This window comes from Pleurodeles waltl, chromosome 2_2 (assembly GCF_031143425.1).
Source record: "Pleurodeles waltl isolate 20211129_DDA chromosome 2_2, aPleWal1.hap1.20221129, whole genome shotgun sequence".
Classification (NCBI taxonomy): domain Eukaryota; kingdom Metazoa; phylum Chordata; class Amphibia; order Caudata; family Salamandridae; genus Pleurodeles; species Pleurodeles waltl.
Window position 1 is genome coordinate 895294739 of NC_090439.1, and position 19170 is coordinate 895313908.

At 42.6% G+C, this 19170-nt stretch overlaps 1 protein-coding gene across 1 annotated transcript in view; it reads left to right on the top strand.

Annotated features, from left to right (window-relative positions):
* Window positions 1-19170, top strand: part of DCAF13 (DDB1 and CUL4 associated factor 13) — a 283160-nt gene that overhangs the window by 197498 nt on the left and 66492 nt on the right. Inside the window, exon 9 of the mRNA XM_069220596.1 lies at window positions 13384-13519. Within this exon, the coding sequence (XP_069076697.1) occupies window positions 13384-13519 (136 nt within the window). The remainder of the gene's footprint in view (window positions 1-13383; window positions 13520-19170) is intronic.

Genomic DNA, 19170 nt, shown 5'->3' on the forward strand with positions numbered 1-19170 from the left:
TCAAACAACAAGACTACATGACAACACTGGATCTAAAGGATGCATATTTCCATATACCAATACATCCTTCACACAGGAAGTACCTAAGGTTTGTATTCCAAGGGATACATTACCAATTTAAAGTGTTGCTATTCGGAATAACAACTGCGCCAAGAGTTTTTACAAAATGTCTTGCAGTAGTAGCTACACATATCAGAAGGCAGCAAATACATGTGTTCCCGTACCTAGACGATTGGTTAATCAAAACCAACACGCAAAAACAGTGTTCACAACACACAAATTACGTCATAGAAACCCTACACAAACTAGGTTTTTCAATCAATTACTCAAAGTCACACCTTCTGGCGTGTCAAACACAGCAATACCTAGGAGCAACAATCAACACAGTAAAAGGAATTGCCACTCCAAGTCCACAAAGAGTCGAAACATTCCAAAATGTCATACAAGCCATGTATCCAAACCAAAAGTTACAGGTCAAATTAGTAATGAAACTCCTAGGCATGATGTCCTCATGCATAGCCATTGTCCCAAACGCAAGGTTGCACATGTGGCCCTTACAACAGTGCCTAGCATCACAGTGGTCACAGGCACAGGGTCAACTTCTAGATCTGATGTTGATAGACCGCCAAACATACATCTCGCTTCAATGGTGGAACAGTATAAATTTAAACCAAGGGCGGCCTTTTCAAGACCCAGTGCCACAATACGTAATAACGACAGATGCATCCATGACAAGGTGGGGAGCACACCTCAATCAGCACAGCATCCAAGGACAATGGGACATTCAGCAAAAACAGTTTCATATAAACCACTTAGAACTGTAAGCGGTATTTCTAGCTCTGAAAGCATTTCAACCCATAATAACCCACAAATACACTCTTGTCAAAACAAACAACATAACAACAATGTATTACCTAAACAAACAGGGAGGAACACACTCGACACAGTTGTGTCTCCTAACACAAAAAATATGGCATTGGGCGATTCACAACCACATTCGCCTAATAGCAGAAATTTATTCCAGGGATTCAGAATCAGTTAGCAGACAATCTCTCTCGGGATCACCAACAGATCCACGAATGGGAAATTCACCCCCAAATACTGAACACTTACTTCAGAATGTGGGGGACGCCACAAATAGATCTATTTGCAACAAAAGAAAACTCAAAATGCCAAAACTTCGCATCCAGGTACCCACAACATCAGTCTCAGGGCAATGCACTATGGATGAACTGGTCAGGGATATTTGCGTACGCTTTTCCCCCTCTCCCACTTCTTCCATATCTAGTAAACAAGTTGAGTCAAAACAAACTCAAACTCATACTAATAGCACCAACATGGGCAAGGCAACCTTGGTACACAACACTACTAGACCTTTCAGTAGTACCTCATATCAAACTGCCAAACAGACCAGATCTGTTAACACAACACAAACAACAGATCAGACATCCAAATCCAGCATCGCTGAATCTAGCAATTTGGCTCCTGAAATCCTAGAATTCGGGCACTTAGACCTCACACAGGAATGTATGGAGGTCATAAAACAGGCTAGAAAACCTATCACTAGACACTGTTATGCAAATAAGTGGAAAAGATTTGTTTATTACTGCCATAATAATCAAATTCAACCTTTACACGCATCTGCAAAAGAGATAGTAGGATACTTACTACATTTGCAGAAATCTAAACTAGCTTTCTCTTCCATTAAAATACATCTTACGGCAATTTCAGCTTACCTGCAAATTATGCACTCAACTTCATTATTTAGGATACCAGTCATAAAAGCGTTTATGGAAGGCCTAAAGAGAATTATACCACCAAGAACACCACTGGTTCCTTCATGGAACCTCAACATTGTCTTAACACGACTCATGGGTCCACCTTTTGAGCCCATGCACTCTTGTGAAATGCAATACTTAACGTGGAAAGTTGCATTTTTAATTGCCATCACATCTCTAAGAAGAGTGAGTGAAATTCAAGCATTTACCATTCAAGAACCATTTATTCAAATACACAAAAATAAAGTTGTTCTACGGATCAATCCTAAATTTTTACCAAAAGTAATCTCACCGTTCCACTTGAATCAAACGGTAGAATTACCAGTGTTCTTCCCACAGCCAGATTCTGTAGCTCAAAGAGCACTACATACATTAGACATCAAAAGAGCACTAATGTACTACATTGACAGAACAAAACTAATTCGAAAGACAAAACAACTATTTATCGCCTTTCAAAAACCTCATACAGGAAATCCAATTTCAAAACAAGGCATTGCTAGATGGATAGTTAAGTGCATTCAAACATGCTATCTTAAAGCTAAAAGAGAACTGCCTATTACACCAAAGGCACACTCAACCAGAAAGAAAGGTGCTACCATGGCCTTTCTAGGAAATATTCCAATGAACGAAATATGTAAGGCAGCAACATGGTCTACGCCTCATACATTTACCAAGCACTACTGTGTAGATGTGTTAACTGCACAACAAGCAACAGTAGGTCAAGCTGTACTAAGAACATTATTTCAAACTACTTCAACTCCTACAGGCTGAACCACCGCTTTTGGGGAGATAACTGCTTATTAGTCTATGCACAGCATGTGTATCTGCAGCTACACATGCCATCGAACGGAAAATGTCACTTACCCAGTGTACATCTGTTCGTGGCATTAGTCGCTGCAGATTCACATGCGCCCACCCGCCTCCCCGGGAGCCTGTAGCCGTTCAGAAGTAGATCTTAAACATTTGTACATTTGTAAATATATTACTTTAAACTTCATTATGTACATACTCATTCACTCCATTGCATGGGCACTATTACTCGCATACACAACTCCTACCTCACCCTCTGCGGGGAACACAATCTAAGATGGAGTCGACGCCCATGCGCAATGGAGTCGAAATGGGAGGAGTCCCTCGGTCTCGTGACTCGAAAAGACTTCTTTGAAGAAAAACAACTTGTAACACTCCGAGCCCAACACCAGATGGCGGGATGTGCACAGCATGTGAATCTGCAGCGACTAATGCCACGAACGGATGTACACTGGGTAAGTGACATTTTCCATATATATATATATATATATATATATATATATATATATATATATATATATATATTTAACATTCCATTAGCATGGACATCTCTTTTTTTTTATACTCTATCACTCCTACCTTACCCTCTGCGGGAAAACAATCTAACATGGAGTCGACGCCCATGCGCAGTGGAGCCAAGTCGTCATTCGATCCCGTGACTCGAAAACATTTGTTCGAAGAAAAACAACTTGTAACACTCCGAGCCCAACACTAGATGGCAGACGTATGCACACTGGGTAAGTGACATTATTATATGTATGTATGTATATATATATATATATATATATATATATTACCTAGTGGTGGTCACCACTAGGTAGTTATAGTTAGGACCTAGTTATTTTCCATATAAAAAGTTTTTTTTACTTGCCTATATCTTTGGCGCCGCATGACAAACCTTCATGAAACTTTCCCAAAAAATGTGCCATTCACGTCAACTGCTATCTGGAAAGCTTTGTGGTGATCTCTTTGGGGGGCCTGGGGGGGGGGGGGTGCGAGTCACTATTAGGGAAACGCAATTAGGGATTGGAACTCCATTTGTTCCTATGGCCCTGAAGGCCCATAGTTGCGAATGGTTTTGCATTTCCTAATTTGCAATTTTCTATTAGGAATTTTCAGAAAATGCAAAACCAAGGGTGCTGAGGGCCTAAGACCCCCTTTGATGTACCCACAGAGAAAAATTGTGCGCCCTTGGGGCATTAAATTGCGATTCCCTATAGTGAGACTGCAGTATCTTTCATACATTGCAAATGCAAAATAGCCTTTTACAAACGGTGAAGTTTACATATTCGCATATAGGGCAGACTTGACCTGACGGTATTGGAGTACTTTACATTAGCATCAGTTATATTACTCAAGGGCACATTCATTTTAGTTTTAGGCATGGGGAGAGTACATGATTTGCCCAGAATCACAGGCTGTCGAGCTGACGCTGAAAGTCAAACTTGGTTCCCCAGTTGCAAAGTCTGCAGCTCTGGTCGTAACGCCACATCCTATCCCTTAAATGTAATATATAATCAAGTGATCAACTAAATAAAAAAACACAAAGATAGCAAATAATTTAAAAGTGCTTTGTCGCTTTTTGAGAATTCAGAAAATATGTCCTCATTTTAGTTTTTTAGAGCATGAACCATAATTTCTGTGGGAATAAGACCCTCTTTTTTAATTTCTAAAGGAAATGCTTTAGGTATTACAGTTTTGATTACATCAAGATGTCACGCCTGTCACAATTTTGTAATAAATATAGAATGTCAGCAATCTAGTTAATCATTAGAATGCGTGGAGGCAGATCTCAGGGGCACAGATTTGGATAATTGAGGGCAGGGAGGAGGGAGCAGAGGGAACAAGTTAACCACGCTGGACAGGCTGGAGGGGGCAGTGGTAGCCCAACGGCCCGTGGAGGACAGGGAAAAAGGTGGGGAGGGGCCCCACACCAACAATGCAGGGCAGGCAAGAGGCTGTGGCACTATAACAGACCATTGAGGCCAGAAGAAGGAGGCAGAGGCAGTAAAAGCATGCATGCCAAGTGACCCGATTAAGGCATGAGACTCCCCATGTTTTTATGCCTAAAAGGGCTTTATTTTACCTGTATCCTGCCTTAACTCTCCTCTTTTTCAATGTAAGTCTATGGGGAAAATCAGTTCCCCCAATTTTCTTTTCAAAATCTCTCTCTTACCAAGTTAAAAATGTTGGCAAGTATGGTACATTGAATCACGGAGAGCAGGAGGAATGGGGTAGGGGCATAGATCTGGATCACAGAGGGCAGGAGGGAGATGGGCAGGTGCACCAAACTGACCTTACAGGGCAGGAGTCAGGGGCTGCAGCAGCACAGTGCACCACACAGGGCAAGCAGGACAGCAGTGCAGCACAACGCACCTTAAAATGCAATAGGGAGGGGAAAGGGCCATGCACATGGACAACAGGGAGGGAAGAGGCAAGGGCAGCAGGCTGACCATATCAGTCAGAAAAGAGAGACAGTTGCAGCAGAACGGACCATGAAGGCAAGAAAGGAGGGGGCAGGGGCACGACAGTGGACCAGGTATGGCAGGAGGGAGGGGATAGCGGCTTGCACATGGAAAACAGAGAGCAGGGTGAAGTGGGCAGGGCAGGAGCATCAAGCTGACCATGGAGGGCAGGCGGGTTAGACACTGGAAGCACAAAACACCATGGAGGGCAACAGTGAGACTATGATGGCATATGCACAGACAAATAAGGGAAGGTGGGAGGGGGTCAGGGGCAGCAAGCTGGCCACACTGGGTAGGTGGGGGGGACTGTTGCAGCACTGAAGAACAGGCATGGCAAGCAGGAGGGAGGGGGCAGTGGCATGCACAAAGGACCATGGGGTAAGAAAGGAGGGCTTAGAGGTAGGGGTATGGTTTAGGGTTGGACACAGACAAGAGGGCACTGAAGGAGATTCACAGCGGACTACCCTGCACAGACAGAAGGAGCAGTTGCAGCACAACAGAGCATGGAGAAGGGAATAGCAGCAAAATGGACCATGGGGAATAGGAGGGATGGGATAGAAGGATGGAACTCTGACAGACAGGATGGAGGTGGCAGGGACAGGCTGCAGCCATCTGCCCATGCTAGGCAGGTGGGAGGGGCAGTGGCAGCTCAACAGAACACTCAGTAGATAGGAGTAGCAGTGGCAGGTTCATGGAACATTGTCGGCAAAAAGGAGGGAGCAGGGGCATGCACACAGACATCAGAGGGCAGTGGAAAGGAGGGTAGGAGCAGCAAGCTAAGCACAGAGCACAAGCAGGAGGGCAATGAAGGGGCATAGAATTGGGCAACGGAGAGCAGGAGAAGTGGGCAGGGGCATCCAGCTAAATGGAGGGCAGTTGCAGACCATCAGACCATGCAGGAGGGAGGGGGCTGGTGCATGGACTCTGATAACAGAGGGTAGGGAGGAGGTGGATGGGGCAGCAAGCTAACTGTTCAGGGTAGACAAGAAGGGCAGTGTCAGAACAACGGCCACACAGGGCTGTAATGAGATATCAGGGGCATGGGCTTGGATAGTGGATGGCAGGGGGGAGAGAGCAGGTGCAGCAAGCTTGGGTGGGGGGGCTCCACAGTGCCAGGCCATGCCCTCCGTCTGCCCCCATAACCCCCGTGCTTTGCGATGGGGATCTTACATCACGTAAAAAAAAAACTCTTGAAATTCACTGGAAACTAAAAACAGGGACGTTATAGTTAGGTTCAGATTTTACACACACAAAACCATAGAAATCCAGTTTTTATAGTTAGTTATTTTAAGTAACTATCACTCGTGCCGTAAGGTAACTATGTCGGTCCCTCACCCTGCACTGCTAATTACCTCAGATATTACATCACTCATTACATCTTTTATGACATCATTGATAATATCACTGTAACATTTGCAGTGAAATTATTGATGAGAAAACTGTGCATGAGAGTGAGAGTTATAGTTACCTCATAGTATGAATTATAGTTAACTATAAAAGCTGAATTTTCTATGGTTTTGTATGTGTAAAATCTATACCTAACAATAACGTCCCTGTAATCTTTGGTTCTTTAGTTAATTTAAAACATATATATATATATATGTTAATATTTATATTTGATGAATACTACGCTCAACTACATGTGGTGCATGGCCAAAGACCATGCGGGGCAGGGGGTTGGGCATCTGCGGAGAGTTGGGTGCTGCTTGTACCCTCACATATTAAATCACTCATGACGTTTTTATGATAACATCCCTAATGCCATCTGAAATGGGAACATTGGTATCATCACAGTGCATGAAGAGGGTGCAAGTTATAGTTCCTTGAGATAACTATAACTAGTGAATATCAGTGGTTTTGTTTGTTTAAACATTGTTTTAACTGACATTTTCACCTAGTTATAACATACCTTTAACCTTTGTTTTTTTCAGGAATATATAAATATAGGGTCAATACTGATTTGTATATGTCTGGGTCCAAACGTGAATGGCATGGTGGGTAAAAGAAGAACAATGGATTAAACCCAGATCTTTTTGACCAGGGGTGAATGTTTGCATTGTTCAGCATTCGTCCATCATCTATTCTTTTTTGCTTCCTTCGCCTTAAGTGGGAAGGGAATGCCCAGGCATAGGTCCTGTGCTCACTGCGCCATGGATTCAAGTTAGCCTGGCTGATGTGGGGATGATACCCCAAACTGGTCCCAGGATGCTTGTTTCCGGTCCAGGGAGGACTTGGCTTGGCAGTTCAGACTGGACTATTCCCATTAGGAGCAGGGTCACAAATGATTTGCATATGGCTGGGTCCAAACTGGGGTGGGGTGGTGGGCAAAAAAAAGTGATGGATTAAACCCAGATCTTTTTGACTGGGGGTGAATGTTTGCATTGTTCAGCATTCCGTCCATCATCTGTTATTAAATGTCCCAGATCCCATCTAAGCTACAGCCAAAACGGCTGAAAGGAATTATGCTAAATTTGGCAAAAAGCTAGATCTTGGTCCAGAAAGTGGGACTTTTAAGGTTTCAGTAGTTTTGTCATTCAGTAGTTTTGGAGAAATTAATGTTCAAAATGTATGTATATTTCGAACTGAAGAGGATCCACAGAGCCGAACGATCTAGAGATGAGATCTGACTGACTGCTACCACATCAACAAAGATGTGGCCCAGCCATTTTAGGACTCAGGAACTCAGACTGTTACTCTGAAAATTAGTATACGCCTGGTAGTGGGGTCCCAGAGAGCCAGATCTGCTGCAAAATTAGAAAGGCTGCCTCCCACCTTTTTCGGAAACAAAAAAGGAAAACTCTGTGGTGGGCCTGGGGCTCGGGGAGCTGTGCTTCATATTTTGAATGGGCAGGGGGCATGTTGCGCCCCCCGTCTGCAAGAGTGTGTTACCAAGACCACCACACACAAAAAAAACAGGACAATGATAAATGATTAGTCAGAGCCACTCATTCGTTATTCAATGCTCCTAGAAAGTAGAGCCAAATCGTGGCAAATTTACATATATTTTGCTGCTGGTAGTGTTCCAATCTGGGAAGGGGCTCCACCAGCATGTTTTGTAAGTGTTGGGGGGGGGGGGGGGGGCTGCAGGGAGTGTAGCCACGCTCCACATACCTTAACCCTGTGTTTACTGAGGTCTATGGAATATGACCCCTGGAAAAGTTGTTGGTGTTTTTTAGCACTCTGTAACAGGTCAGTGGAGGCAGATAGATAGTCAGACTTACAGAAAGATTATATTTAACAAGAGTTTTATTTTATGGTGTATTAGATAACCGCCTATAGTTAAGAATGGCACGACGTCTCTAGTTTTTCCTTCCTTTTTCTTCCAGTTCCCAGTTCTTTGGTTCCTGTTCTTCAGGAGTTTTTCTGTGGCTCCAGCCTTTCTTCTGTGAGAGCGGTGTACTCTCGGGGATTAAAGATAAGGGGGTTAGGTCACTGTTTTTTTCACTCCAACTTTAGTACCTGGTTCCCACACCATCTAGTGCTCTTTTCTAGTGACAAGCCTGACATACGTAGTGCAGGCTTGCTTCTCCCGCTAGTGGTGTGCAGTGACGAGTAGATTTCTTTTGTGAAGTAGTTGTGCAAAATACTAATGCAAGCAATAGGCCAAGTGTAATTGTGTCCATCAAAACAGAAGCTGGTGGTTTACTTCAGATCACAGTTTTAATCAGAAACCCAATAGCCCTTCTCTTATGGTAACCCACCCCTGCAAAGGTCCCGAGCCCCGGAAGGGCACTCGCCTAGGGCCACGAGTCTGTGGTAGAGTTGTGACATTCCCACTGTAACGCCTCTACCATGGGCCACCGCTTAATTCTCACCTCCCTCTGACAATCCTAGCTCCACTTGGTTGCCTCCACAGACGCTTATACCCGGCTCCTCTGATGAGGATCTTTGGGTCCCCGTTTCGTGTCCTCCTGCCACTTCCTCTTCCGGACCCTGTTTTCCATCCTCCTCCTGATCTCTGTCTTCCTCATGGTCATTGCTGCCTTTGTTCTCTCCTCCTTCGCCATTAAGCTGATTGGCTGCTAGGTCGAGAACCACTCGAATTTTCGCCGCACACACTCTGATGTCACCAAGATATTGATAGGGGTGGCGAGAGGGCTGGGCACTCCGTGGTCTTGTCACACACTCCCGGAGCTGGAGATTGTGCTCTTCAACTTGGGAAAGCAGGGACCCCTTGTTGTTGATTTTATTTCTGTATTATGGGGCCTGAGGAGAGCAAACACAGACACAGGTTTATTGTTTTATTGTTACATTCAAAAACTCTAAGAATTCACTGAAAAAAAGAAAAAGTTAAAATGAAGTTCTAGTTAAAATGTCAGTTAAAAACATTCAATTTTAACCTAAAAATACTCTGTATTTCATCAGTTATGGTTATCTCAAGTAACTGTAATTTGTGCCCTAAAGTAAATGTAACTCCCAGCCCTCTCCATGCCTCCCATATTACATCACTCATGGCATATTGTATGAAATGCTTGGCAACATCACTACAGCATTTGAAATGACATTATTGATAACAACACTGTGTGTGTCGGCAGCACTAGTTTAGGGCATGAGCCTAAATATAACAACACTTTAACCTCTGGTTACACATATGTTACGGTGTGTTAGATTTCAGCAGGAGGTGTACACTTGAAGTTGGTGCCGGCAAGAATAGCAGACCATGCTTTTCAGAGTGACCCAAACAAGAAGAAATAAAGGTTTATTTGCTGTGAGACAGCTCCAATAGCTGTTTAACAGCAAATGAACCTTGAAATCTGTATCACTAGAATGCGGTACAAAGTAAACTCACTACAGAATAAACACTGTTAACAGTACAAACTTTCCTACTTGTATCAACTTCATTTCTCAGTGTAAGTTCAGTTACTGTCAGGGTTTTCATACTGGTATGGTGTCTGTAGGAGGGCATTGGTATGTAACAGTGCTTGAGTATCTGGAGGAAGTTTGTTTACCCTGAAAAATTGGGTACAGATTGAACACCATGTGCAGGGTAATTTACATTTTCATCTGCGGTTCATTGTCAACATGAAGTAGTCATGAAGTGTATGGTATAGCGTCAATGTTGCAAATAACACAAGCTTGCTTTACCTGTGGGGGGTGTAGGTATGATAGCCGTAAAGACACTTCATAGCATTCTGAGCTGTTATGTACTTAATTTCATAGCTGTAATGGTATACCTGCTAAAAAAGCAATATGTACAAAGGAAGCTTGGATGATATCATCAGTGATTTCATCAATGATGTCATTTGACATGCCATCAGTGATGTCATAGACATGTCATGAGTGATGCCATATTAGGTCACAAGCAGTGCATGTCAGGGGTGCAGGTTATAGTTAGCTCGTATAACTATAACTGGTGAATTTCTGTTTTTTGTTCAAAACGTTAATGTTGTCACTGACATTTAGCTAACTGAAACGTTACTTTAAACTTTATTTTTTACAATTAATTTATAAGGGTTTTTAATGTATACTAGTATTTAATTATTATATGTAAATCCAGCGTCCCTCCTTGCACAGCCTTCAGCCAATGCGGGCAGGGAAACTGCTAAGTCCGGATGGTGGGCTCCCCAGGACATAGCTACTGATCCAACCCTGGGGGATGGGGTCCCTGGGCCAATTAATGGCTCACAGCTCCGTGGACTCCTCCTTCAAAGTAACAGGCCCCTGGAGTGGACTCCCCAGCGCCTTTAATGGCTGGAGGAGGGGGGGCTCCCTCCCCTGTATCTAACATTTTGGGTTCATGGGCAGGCTCCACGGAGCTTCTCAAGGCTCTGAAAAGAGGGGCTGCGTGTCACCCCTTCCCATATTATCTAATTTCAGCCCTGGGGATCGGTTCCCCTGGGGCCCAAGAAGGCTCAGGAAGGGAGAGGCACGCGGCCTCCTTTCCTATATGAACAAATTTGGGCCCTAGGGTTGGGCTCCCGGGGCCTCTGGAGGATCGGGAAGGAGGCCACAGGCCCCCCTCCCCATATAAACTAATTTGGCCCTGGGGTGGGCTCCCCGGGACCTCTGGTGGCTGGAGGAGGCGGGCCACGTAGGCCCCCTCTCCTTCATGAATACAGCCCCGGGGGCGTACTCCTCAGGGCTTATATTTATTGAATGCAATGTGACTGGCATTATCCCACAAGAGTCTCTCCTGATTTTTCGCCTTGTTTTTTTGTCCATGGGGCTTAGAGGGGCAGGTTATACCTACCCTGCCGACCTATACTATTTTTATATTTTATTTTTATTTCAAGGCAATGTGCTAAGGGCCTGATTTAGAGTTTGGAAGATGGGCTACTCCGTTACAAATGTGACTGTTATCCTGTCTTCTGTATTACTATTCCCATAGGATATAATGGGATTGTAATACTGCGGATGGGATAGCCACCGCATTTGTGACGGAGTAAACCCATCCACCAAACTCTAAATCAGGCCCTAAGTCACTGAGTCCTGTTATGGCTGACAGCAACCTTTTTCTCATGTTGCTGGCAGCCAATCAGCGAGATGACCAAAGGGCAAAAAAGCTTTCTGTGACAATCAAAAGGCTCTGTTTTTAAAATTGCCGCTCATGTCAGTCTCTCAAGACTCTTGCGGACCCAACCATCCAGATATTCAATTATTTTTCAACCTTAATTCCTCAAAAAATACTGAACGGATTTACACCAAATCACAAAAAGCACAATATGCGTACCAAGACCTAGCTTTGTACCACATTTGATGTAATTCCGATCAGCAGTTTTTGCTGTAGCCCATCATAAAGAAGTTCCTGGATAATGCATGGGGATTTTGTGTTTTGGGACCCCCCCTTCTTTCTCGGTTCCCACTTGGCAGATCACCCTGAAACTTTCCAGGAAGGAGCTGAGTTGGATGAAACTCTTATTTTGGAAAGTTTTGTGAAGATTTGTTAAATGGGCCAAAGTTATTAGCAAACGAACATCACTCTTTATATAGAAAAGTAGACCTAACTAGAACTCCCTAGTGGCGACCACCACTAGGTTGGGTGTGTGGTGTATATACATATATATGTGTATATATATATATATATATATAATCGGTTAAAGTAATACTTACAAACTTACCTGTGATGTAATAACATTTGATATAAAAGGACTCCTAATTTAAGGACTAGCTTTCATTTGAAATCCTATTCTGTCGGTAACTGAACAACATTTTTGTGGCCCACCTTTTAACTTTTGAACTATTTGATCGATCAGCATCAAAGTTGTCAAGACCTTATATTTCCTTTGAAGAAAGATGTCCTGCCAGTTTAGAGCAGATTGGCCAGGAGGGGAAAATGTTATTATGATTACTCTGTAGGTGTCAACTGCAGCAACTGCACACCTGTAATAAAAAAAAAATAACTACTCCCTCTTTCTACACTAAAGAATGCACAGTGGAGGCAAAGAGCCCTTCAACTTGTAAATCATTGACAAATGCAAGAGGTGCCCTATCCTGGTGCACGGAACGATCTTTGACTGCCAGTCGTGCAGGATCATTTTTTTGAAGATAACATCCAGACTGTTTGTAAAGAAAGCTCCTCCACAATGCACCCTGAATTTTCAGATTTTGTGATGGGCAATGGAGAAGTCGTATTCCATTGTGTCAGCAAATGCTGCCTTCATGGGGTCATGTAAACCCTGGAGACATGCTTGCATCAGTCTTCCCAATCTCATTAGTAGGGGCTGATCTGGTCAAGACAGTACACTCCTCTAAAATTCGTGCCTTCTCTGCCAAGCCACAATAAGATACAGGGATAGAATTGTCTAATCGGAAGACAGCAGAAGTGAAACTGTAAACAGAGGAACAGCAAGTTTTTTTTTTTTCTCAAATGAACAGTTCTGATCTTACAACTTAAAGTTGTAATTTTAAGTTGCTGCAGAACTCCAAGTTGCTGCTATATATTGTTCCTGTCAGTATGCTAGGTTTCCACTTCTGAAGTGCAAAAAGAACAGAGAACTGTAAGTTTTATCCAAATTGGTAAAGGAAATTCTCCTAGCTGATGACATCACAGCGCCAGGAAGCTGAAAGAGCTTTTTGAACTAAAAGCCCTAGCATTTCCTTGCTTGTATTTTTCTTCCTCTGGGGTCATGTGTGGACACTGGAACATTTAAGTTTGAAGACCACTTAACTGTTGAAAATTTAAAGTACCAAAATGTAAAAAAGTAAAGTTTTATTAAAAATATGATGTGATAATTTTCACAGAAATCTTCATTTATGTTTAACACTCTTTCCAGTGCTTGCTGTGTTATTAGTCTATGTAGATGTTTTCAGTTTAAGTATCTAAAACACAGAAGATACCCAGGCAAAATTAATTGGCTCAGTATTGTAATTGAGTATTATTTTGTTTATAGGGAAGTGTATCACACTAAACGAATGCAGCACGTCATCTCTGTCAAGTGGAGTTTGGATAACAAGTACATCCTGTGTGGCTCCGATGAGATGAATATCCGAATATGGAAGGCTAATGCTTCAGAAAAGCTTGGCATGGTAAGAATACTGCCTTCTGACAAGAACGAGTTAATATGTACTTGTGAGAGCTGTTTTCATCATGTCTTCTAGTACGTTTCAGTAACAAATACGGTTGTTTGGAAAACATGTTACAATACCATTCTGCTGCACACATGCAATAACACTAGTCTTTGCAGAGGCTGCACTGTCATTCTGGGGTACCAGTTCCTCATCAAGTGACCTAAAACAATGTAAGCAAAAAGATTGAGCTAAACACGCTTGACAACACCAAAGAGAACCCATTGACGAGACTAGGGCCAAGTAGATGATGATATCCTTCTCAAGGATACCCACAGTGGTACAAGCCCCACTTTTTCTTGTTTAACTAATCCTCTGTGTGTAACTGTTTTCTTTAGTGACATAAGATCTTGACCTCTGACATTTTTCACATGATCTTTTCTATACACCTCATGTATTATAGTTCTCAATATAATCATTTTATAACTAGGTTTGTTTTCCACTTAGATGCCCCTAGTTCTCTGGGTGCCCTCAGCATCACAAACCTTGACTTTGATTCTGATATACATGTGCTTAAAACGAAAAGGCTCCTGTGGCACATAGTAATGCGAACTGACTCACTGTAAATGTCTTTCCCAGTAAAGGAATAGGGTCCAGTTGGATCCTTAACTGGTTCTTAAATTCCAGTTCACTTTGGTCAGTGCCCTTAACTCGACACTGATGACCACCGACAGTCATCATTGTTTCCTACCAGACCTTCAAGTAGTACACCACTGTCTTCATTAGGTAGAGTCTTTTTACTTTGGGTGGTTTGTTTTGTGAAACTTATTTGTAGGAAGTGTACCCTTTACTACAAGGGTCCAGGCAGGCGTTGGGTCTAATATCCCCAGGATATTCCTTGCCTACATCCTAAGCCCGTCTGTATGACAAAAGCTTCAGCAAAAGACTAGAGATTCAAGGTCTCCTGGTGGTCTTTGGGTCTTTCTGAACCTCAGACCATATGATAACCTTGGCTGTAGGATCAATGTTAAGAGAAATCTAGTGCTTGCATTAGATGCAATAATGGTTGGAGTAGTATGAGCCAAAAAAAGTGCTAATGACTTTTGTTTTATTGTGAAGTATGTCTGCTACCTTCTAAGTACATACCTGCACATAAAACACATTTTCATTTTCTTTTTGGCAGGAAATTGGTGTAATTGAGTGTTCATTACTTTGCCATGCGGTAAATGAGTTTCTAAACCCTCTAAATTCTAGAAGTGAGGCTTGATAGCTTTACCTCCATACCTAGAGAGATTCAAGTGCCCACATTTATCGTTCAGTTCAGCTGCCTCATGTTTACTATTGTAACCATGAGGCACCGGTGGTAGACAAACACTACCCTTTTAGATCAGTGCTCACTGACTGCCCCAGGACCCTAGAAGTGTCCTCACAAAGCTACCTGATATGGAAGGCTCAGCGACCTACATGTGCAAGAAAAAGGTAGTCTTTGTGTGGCTTATTGCTCATCTTTGGTAGAAGTAGCCACCAGCAGTGGGAAGATATTGAGGACCTAAAGAAAAGGGAGCTCTCCTATGTGATGTGACTTTGAATTTCTGGGTTTCGAACTGGAGTGCAGGAGCAAGTTACTATTGTGCTATCTAGCAAGCACCAATTTGGTCAGCAGTTGGTGATGCCCTAGAATACATCAAAACACAGACAGAGGCTGCCAGGGAAGCACAAGAGTGAAGAACATATTTTGCAGGAATACAATACCTTACGACCCAGCTATCAGAAAGCTGCTTTTACTAGCCTACATGCCATTCTACCAATGGACAACATTTAAGATTGTTCTGTTCATGAAAAATGCTGTAAAATTATGAGTGGATGTTTATATTTCTATGTGAATTGAATTTTACAGATTTTCATCTGTTCACAAACATTCACCGAACAATGCCTGGAAAGCAGCAGCATTTTTTCATAGTGTATGTAGTAAAGTGCCCCTTTGGACTTAGTCACACACATCCCCCACACCCCTCCCCCCCACTATTTGCCTCTGGTGCTAATGTTTTTTGACTAAGGTGCACTGGGTTCCTGCTTAACAGGTCCCTAATGCCAGTAGTACTCTTTCCCTAAAACAAGGTAAAAGGTATAATTGTGTACAATTGGCACGCACTCTAGTACCTCTGTAAGCCCCTAGTAAATGTTACCGCTGGTACCCAGGGTCTGGGTACTAGAAAAGGTCCCTAAGGGCTGCAGCATGTATTGTGCCACCCTAAGGGACCCACCTAAAAATTGGACTCAGTCTGCCGTTGCAAGCCATGACTGAAAACACCACATGGCACACCCATTGTGTGCCATGCCCAAATCACTGGATCTCTTATATGAAAGTCACCCCTATATCATGCCTTAGAGTCCAAAAACAGGGTGCATTATATATTTGATGTGAGGACATATCTGCATGAGCAAATATGCCCCTGTGATGTTTAGTTCAATTACTAGATGTTTGAAGTAAACAGGGAAGACATCTTAAGGTATGCACTGGGCATTGATTAGTACGAGTTACCCAGCTACATAAAGACTTCACTGACGTGGGTCCCGGGCTCACTGTGCCACTCGATTCAAGCTAGCCTGGCTGATGAAGGGTGATACCCTGAAACTGGTTCCAGGATGCTTGTTTCCTTTCCAAGGAGGACCTGGCCTGCCAGTTCGGACTGGACTGTTCCCATGGGGAACAGGGTCAAGACTGATTTGCATATGACTGGGTCCAAACTGAGGTGGCATGGTGAGCAAAGGAATTGATGAAATAAACCCAGATCTGTGACTAGGGGGTGAATGTTTGATTGGTTCCGTATTCCGTCCATCATTTGTGTTTGTTTGCTACTAAAATTATGCAACAGGGAAGGAACAAATGATGTGGCTGTGTTGACTAAATTATGTGGCACGGAAAAGAAAATTATACAGCATAATGCAGCACATTTTGTGGCAGCATTACTTCACTAGTTTGCCACTTTTACTACACATGTTAATGCATCCTGGACAAAGGTTCCACCTCATTTGTATTAGTTTAACAGCAGAATACAGCATTCAGCAATTGAAATGTGGCCAGTTAACTTTTGCAAGGGGCCTGACACTGCCCAGTATCATGAGTGGCAGCTTTTTAGGTAACTTTTTTTTTATTGTTTGCAATCATAATAAATCATGTTTCAAGTTCAAATTATGCACCAGGTGAAGAATTACGTTGCAGGTGAGGCAAATCCTTTATTATGCAGAAAATGCTGCAGCGGAACAATCACATAATGCCAGTGAATCGGAACTATTTAATAGTTCTTTTTCAATGTAGGTGATTATATATGTGCCATACATATTCATAATGGCATTACAAACCTAATATCACATTCTTGGTAGATATTTTATGATTTCATGAACTTTTTCAATGATCTTACTCTAATAAAAAATAATAAAAACCAGCAAACAAGTGATTCCGGTCACTGGGACATAATAAACCAACACAGACCATGTGCATTGAACCTTCATATATAGTTAGTTGTCATGTCAAATAAGCATTTTCACCCCACATGAGGACCGTTGTGAACTAATTCAGCCCAACCAGCTTCGGGATATCATTTAGGGTGAAGGTGAAAGAGTTACCCAAGTTAAATATATACAAGTACAATTTCACAGTTTATCACCAATGCGCTACCCTTAATCCATCAGCTCATCCACACATCTTATACTTGTACTTTAACTTACAACTCACAGGAGATGTTCATCTGACTTTGCCTCCAAATTTGCCATGGTCCCATCCCACTCATTAGACGCCTTCTTCCCATGCCCTTAGGACCAGAGTCATCTCATTGTATCTGCCTCTGCCCACACCATTGCATCTTGCAGCCATACCCCTATACTCTTTACAGCTGCCGCCTTCCAAAAAATGACAATTATCAACATCAAATTCACAATTCTTAAAATATGTTTGTGAGTTGGGACTTGAATAGGTGTCCCAATAACCACATCAGTGTAGTTAGTGTGATTTGTTTTTTCAGTTATTTCTAACACTACTGCCGCTACAGCAGACTGGTAGGTAGCAAATAATGGGCAGGCCCATGCCATGCGATAAAAGTCCCCCTCACTTTCGCTACGATGTGGACATGATGAGCATGCGTACACATACATTCTACTAATACACTTTGGTGATAAATAAATGTGATTCAAGTAATTGAAATGAGGGTTGCGTGAAACTGCCTTTGCTTATTTTAAGGCACATAGTCCATTGAGTCTGTGAGGGGGTGTCCAATCTGATCATCCCATTTTGCTCTAAGATTCTGCTTATCCAGAATATAAGATGGCAACAATGTCTTATATATAGAACAAGTAGTTTTCCTCGCTGTACCATAAGACAGTACTAAATTTAGACCCTATGATATCTCCAGTTCCTATTCACCAGCCTACCATGTTCACGTGACCGCTCCCAGGGCTGCTCCGTGTCTCAGAAATTGTTACCCTTGCATATGCTATGTTTCCTGAAGTTCAGTGAAATGACATGTCATGCCATCACAACCTATTCTCGCCTGCATCCTAGACCTGCTATTAAGTACTGTCGCCTACATTTGAAGTGCTGGCAGGCACCACAGCTGTATCAAGGGTGAGTATGACATAAGTGTCTCAACCAACACCTGCTACCAACTTTCAGCAACTATTGGACTGAGGACTGAAGTCTATTCTCGCTCAAAAACCCTGACCATATGTCTCCCTCTACAGGGCTGCCTTGGCGTCTTGACACATACATGTGCATGCGTGATAACACGTACATGTGTACACATCACTGGGTCTTTTTTCTCTTTAATCTCACACGTTTTTTTTGCCATGGTGCGCAACCTTCGAAACCTACTTTATTTTTTCCCATAAAAGCCCATTGGTCGCATAGGCACCCAAAAGGCAGTGATATCAGTGGAACTCACAAAATAATTTCCTACATATCTGTGCACTAGAAATGCAATCAGTGGTGATTTCTCTGAAGCCTCCCAGATGTATTTGGTTAACAAGTTTGACAAACACATGCAGGCACGACAACAAATGTTTACTTCAACAGGAAAGTATATCCTTCTGTCTCAGGTATCACCAAACGTGTAGCACTGGATAGTAGTTAGAGGTGGCACAACCACTTTCCAAAGCACATTATGTGAATCTAAAGTTAGAAAGAAGTTATATACCTTAAACAGCAGTTCTTGCATTACAAAGCTATTCTGAACAAATGAGATGGTCCTACCTCTCTGAACAGTAAACGTAGCCAACAAAATCTTTTCTTCACACTCACAGCTGCACATTTAATCAGTATCAAGGACAAATGCAGCCTGAAGATGGCAGCTGTTGTGTGAGGAGTTGTGGATTTCAGATGGACATTATGATGAGAATTCCAGCCATGCCTGTAGTTGACAATCACAAATCTTAGGGTTTCAGTAAACACGTTGCTATTCCAAGCCCAACCATTAGATGTCAGGATGCTGCTCTGCCTATGAATCTAGACTCTTTTATGCTACAAAACTACTGCAACTTATTCTTTCAAACCTTTAATCAGTGTGAGTAATTCATATACCTTCCTTCACTCTACCTCAGATAATCACGAGTGATTATATGGTAACTCTCTGTCATGGAGTCTTTTGCCTTCTAAGGCAGCATACATGGGTTAGCATCAC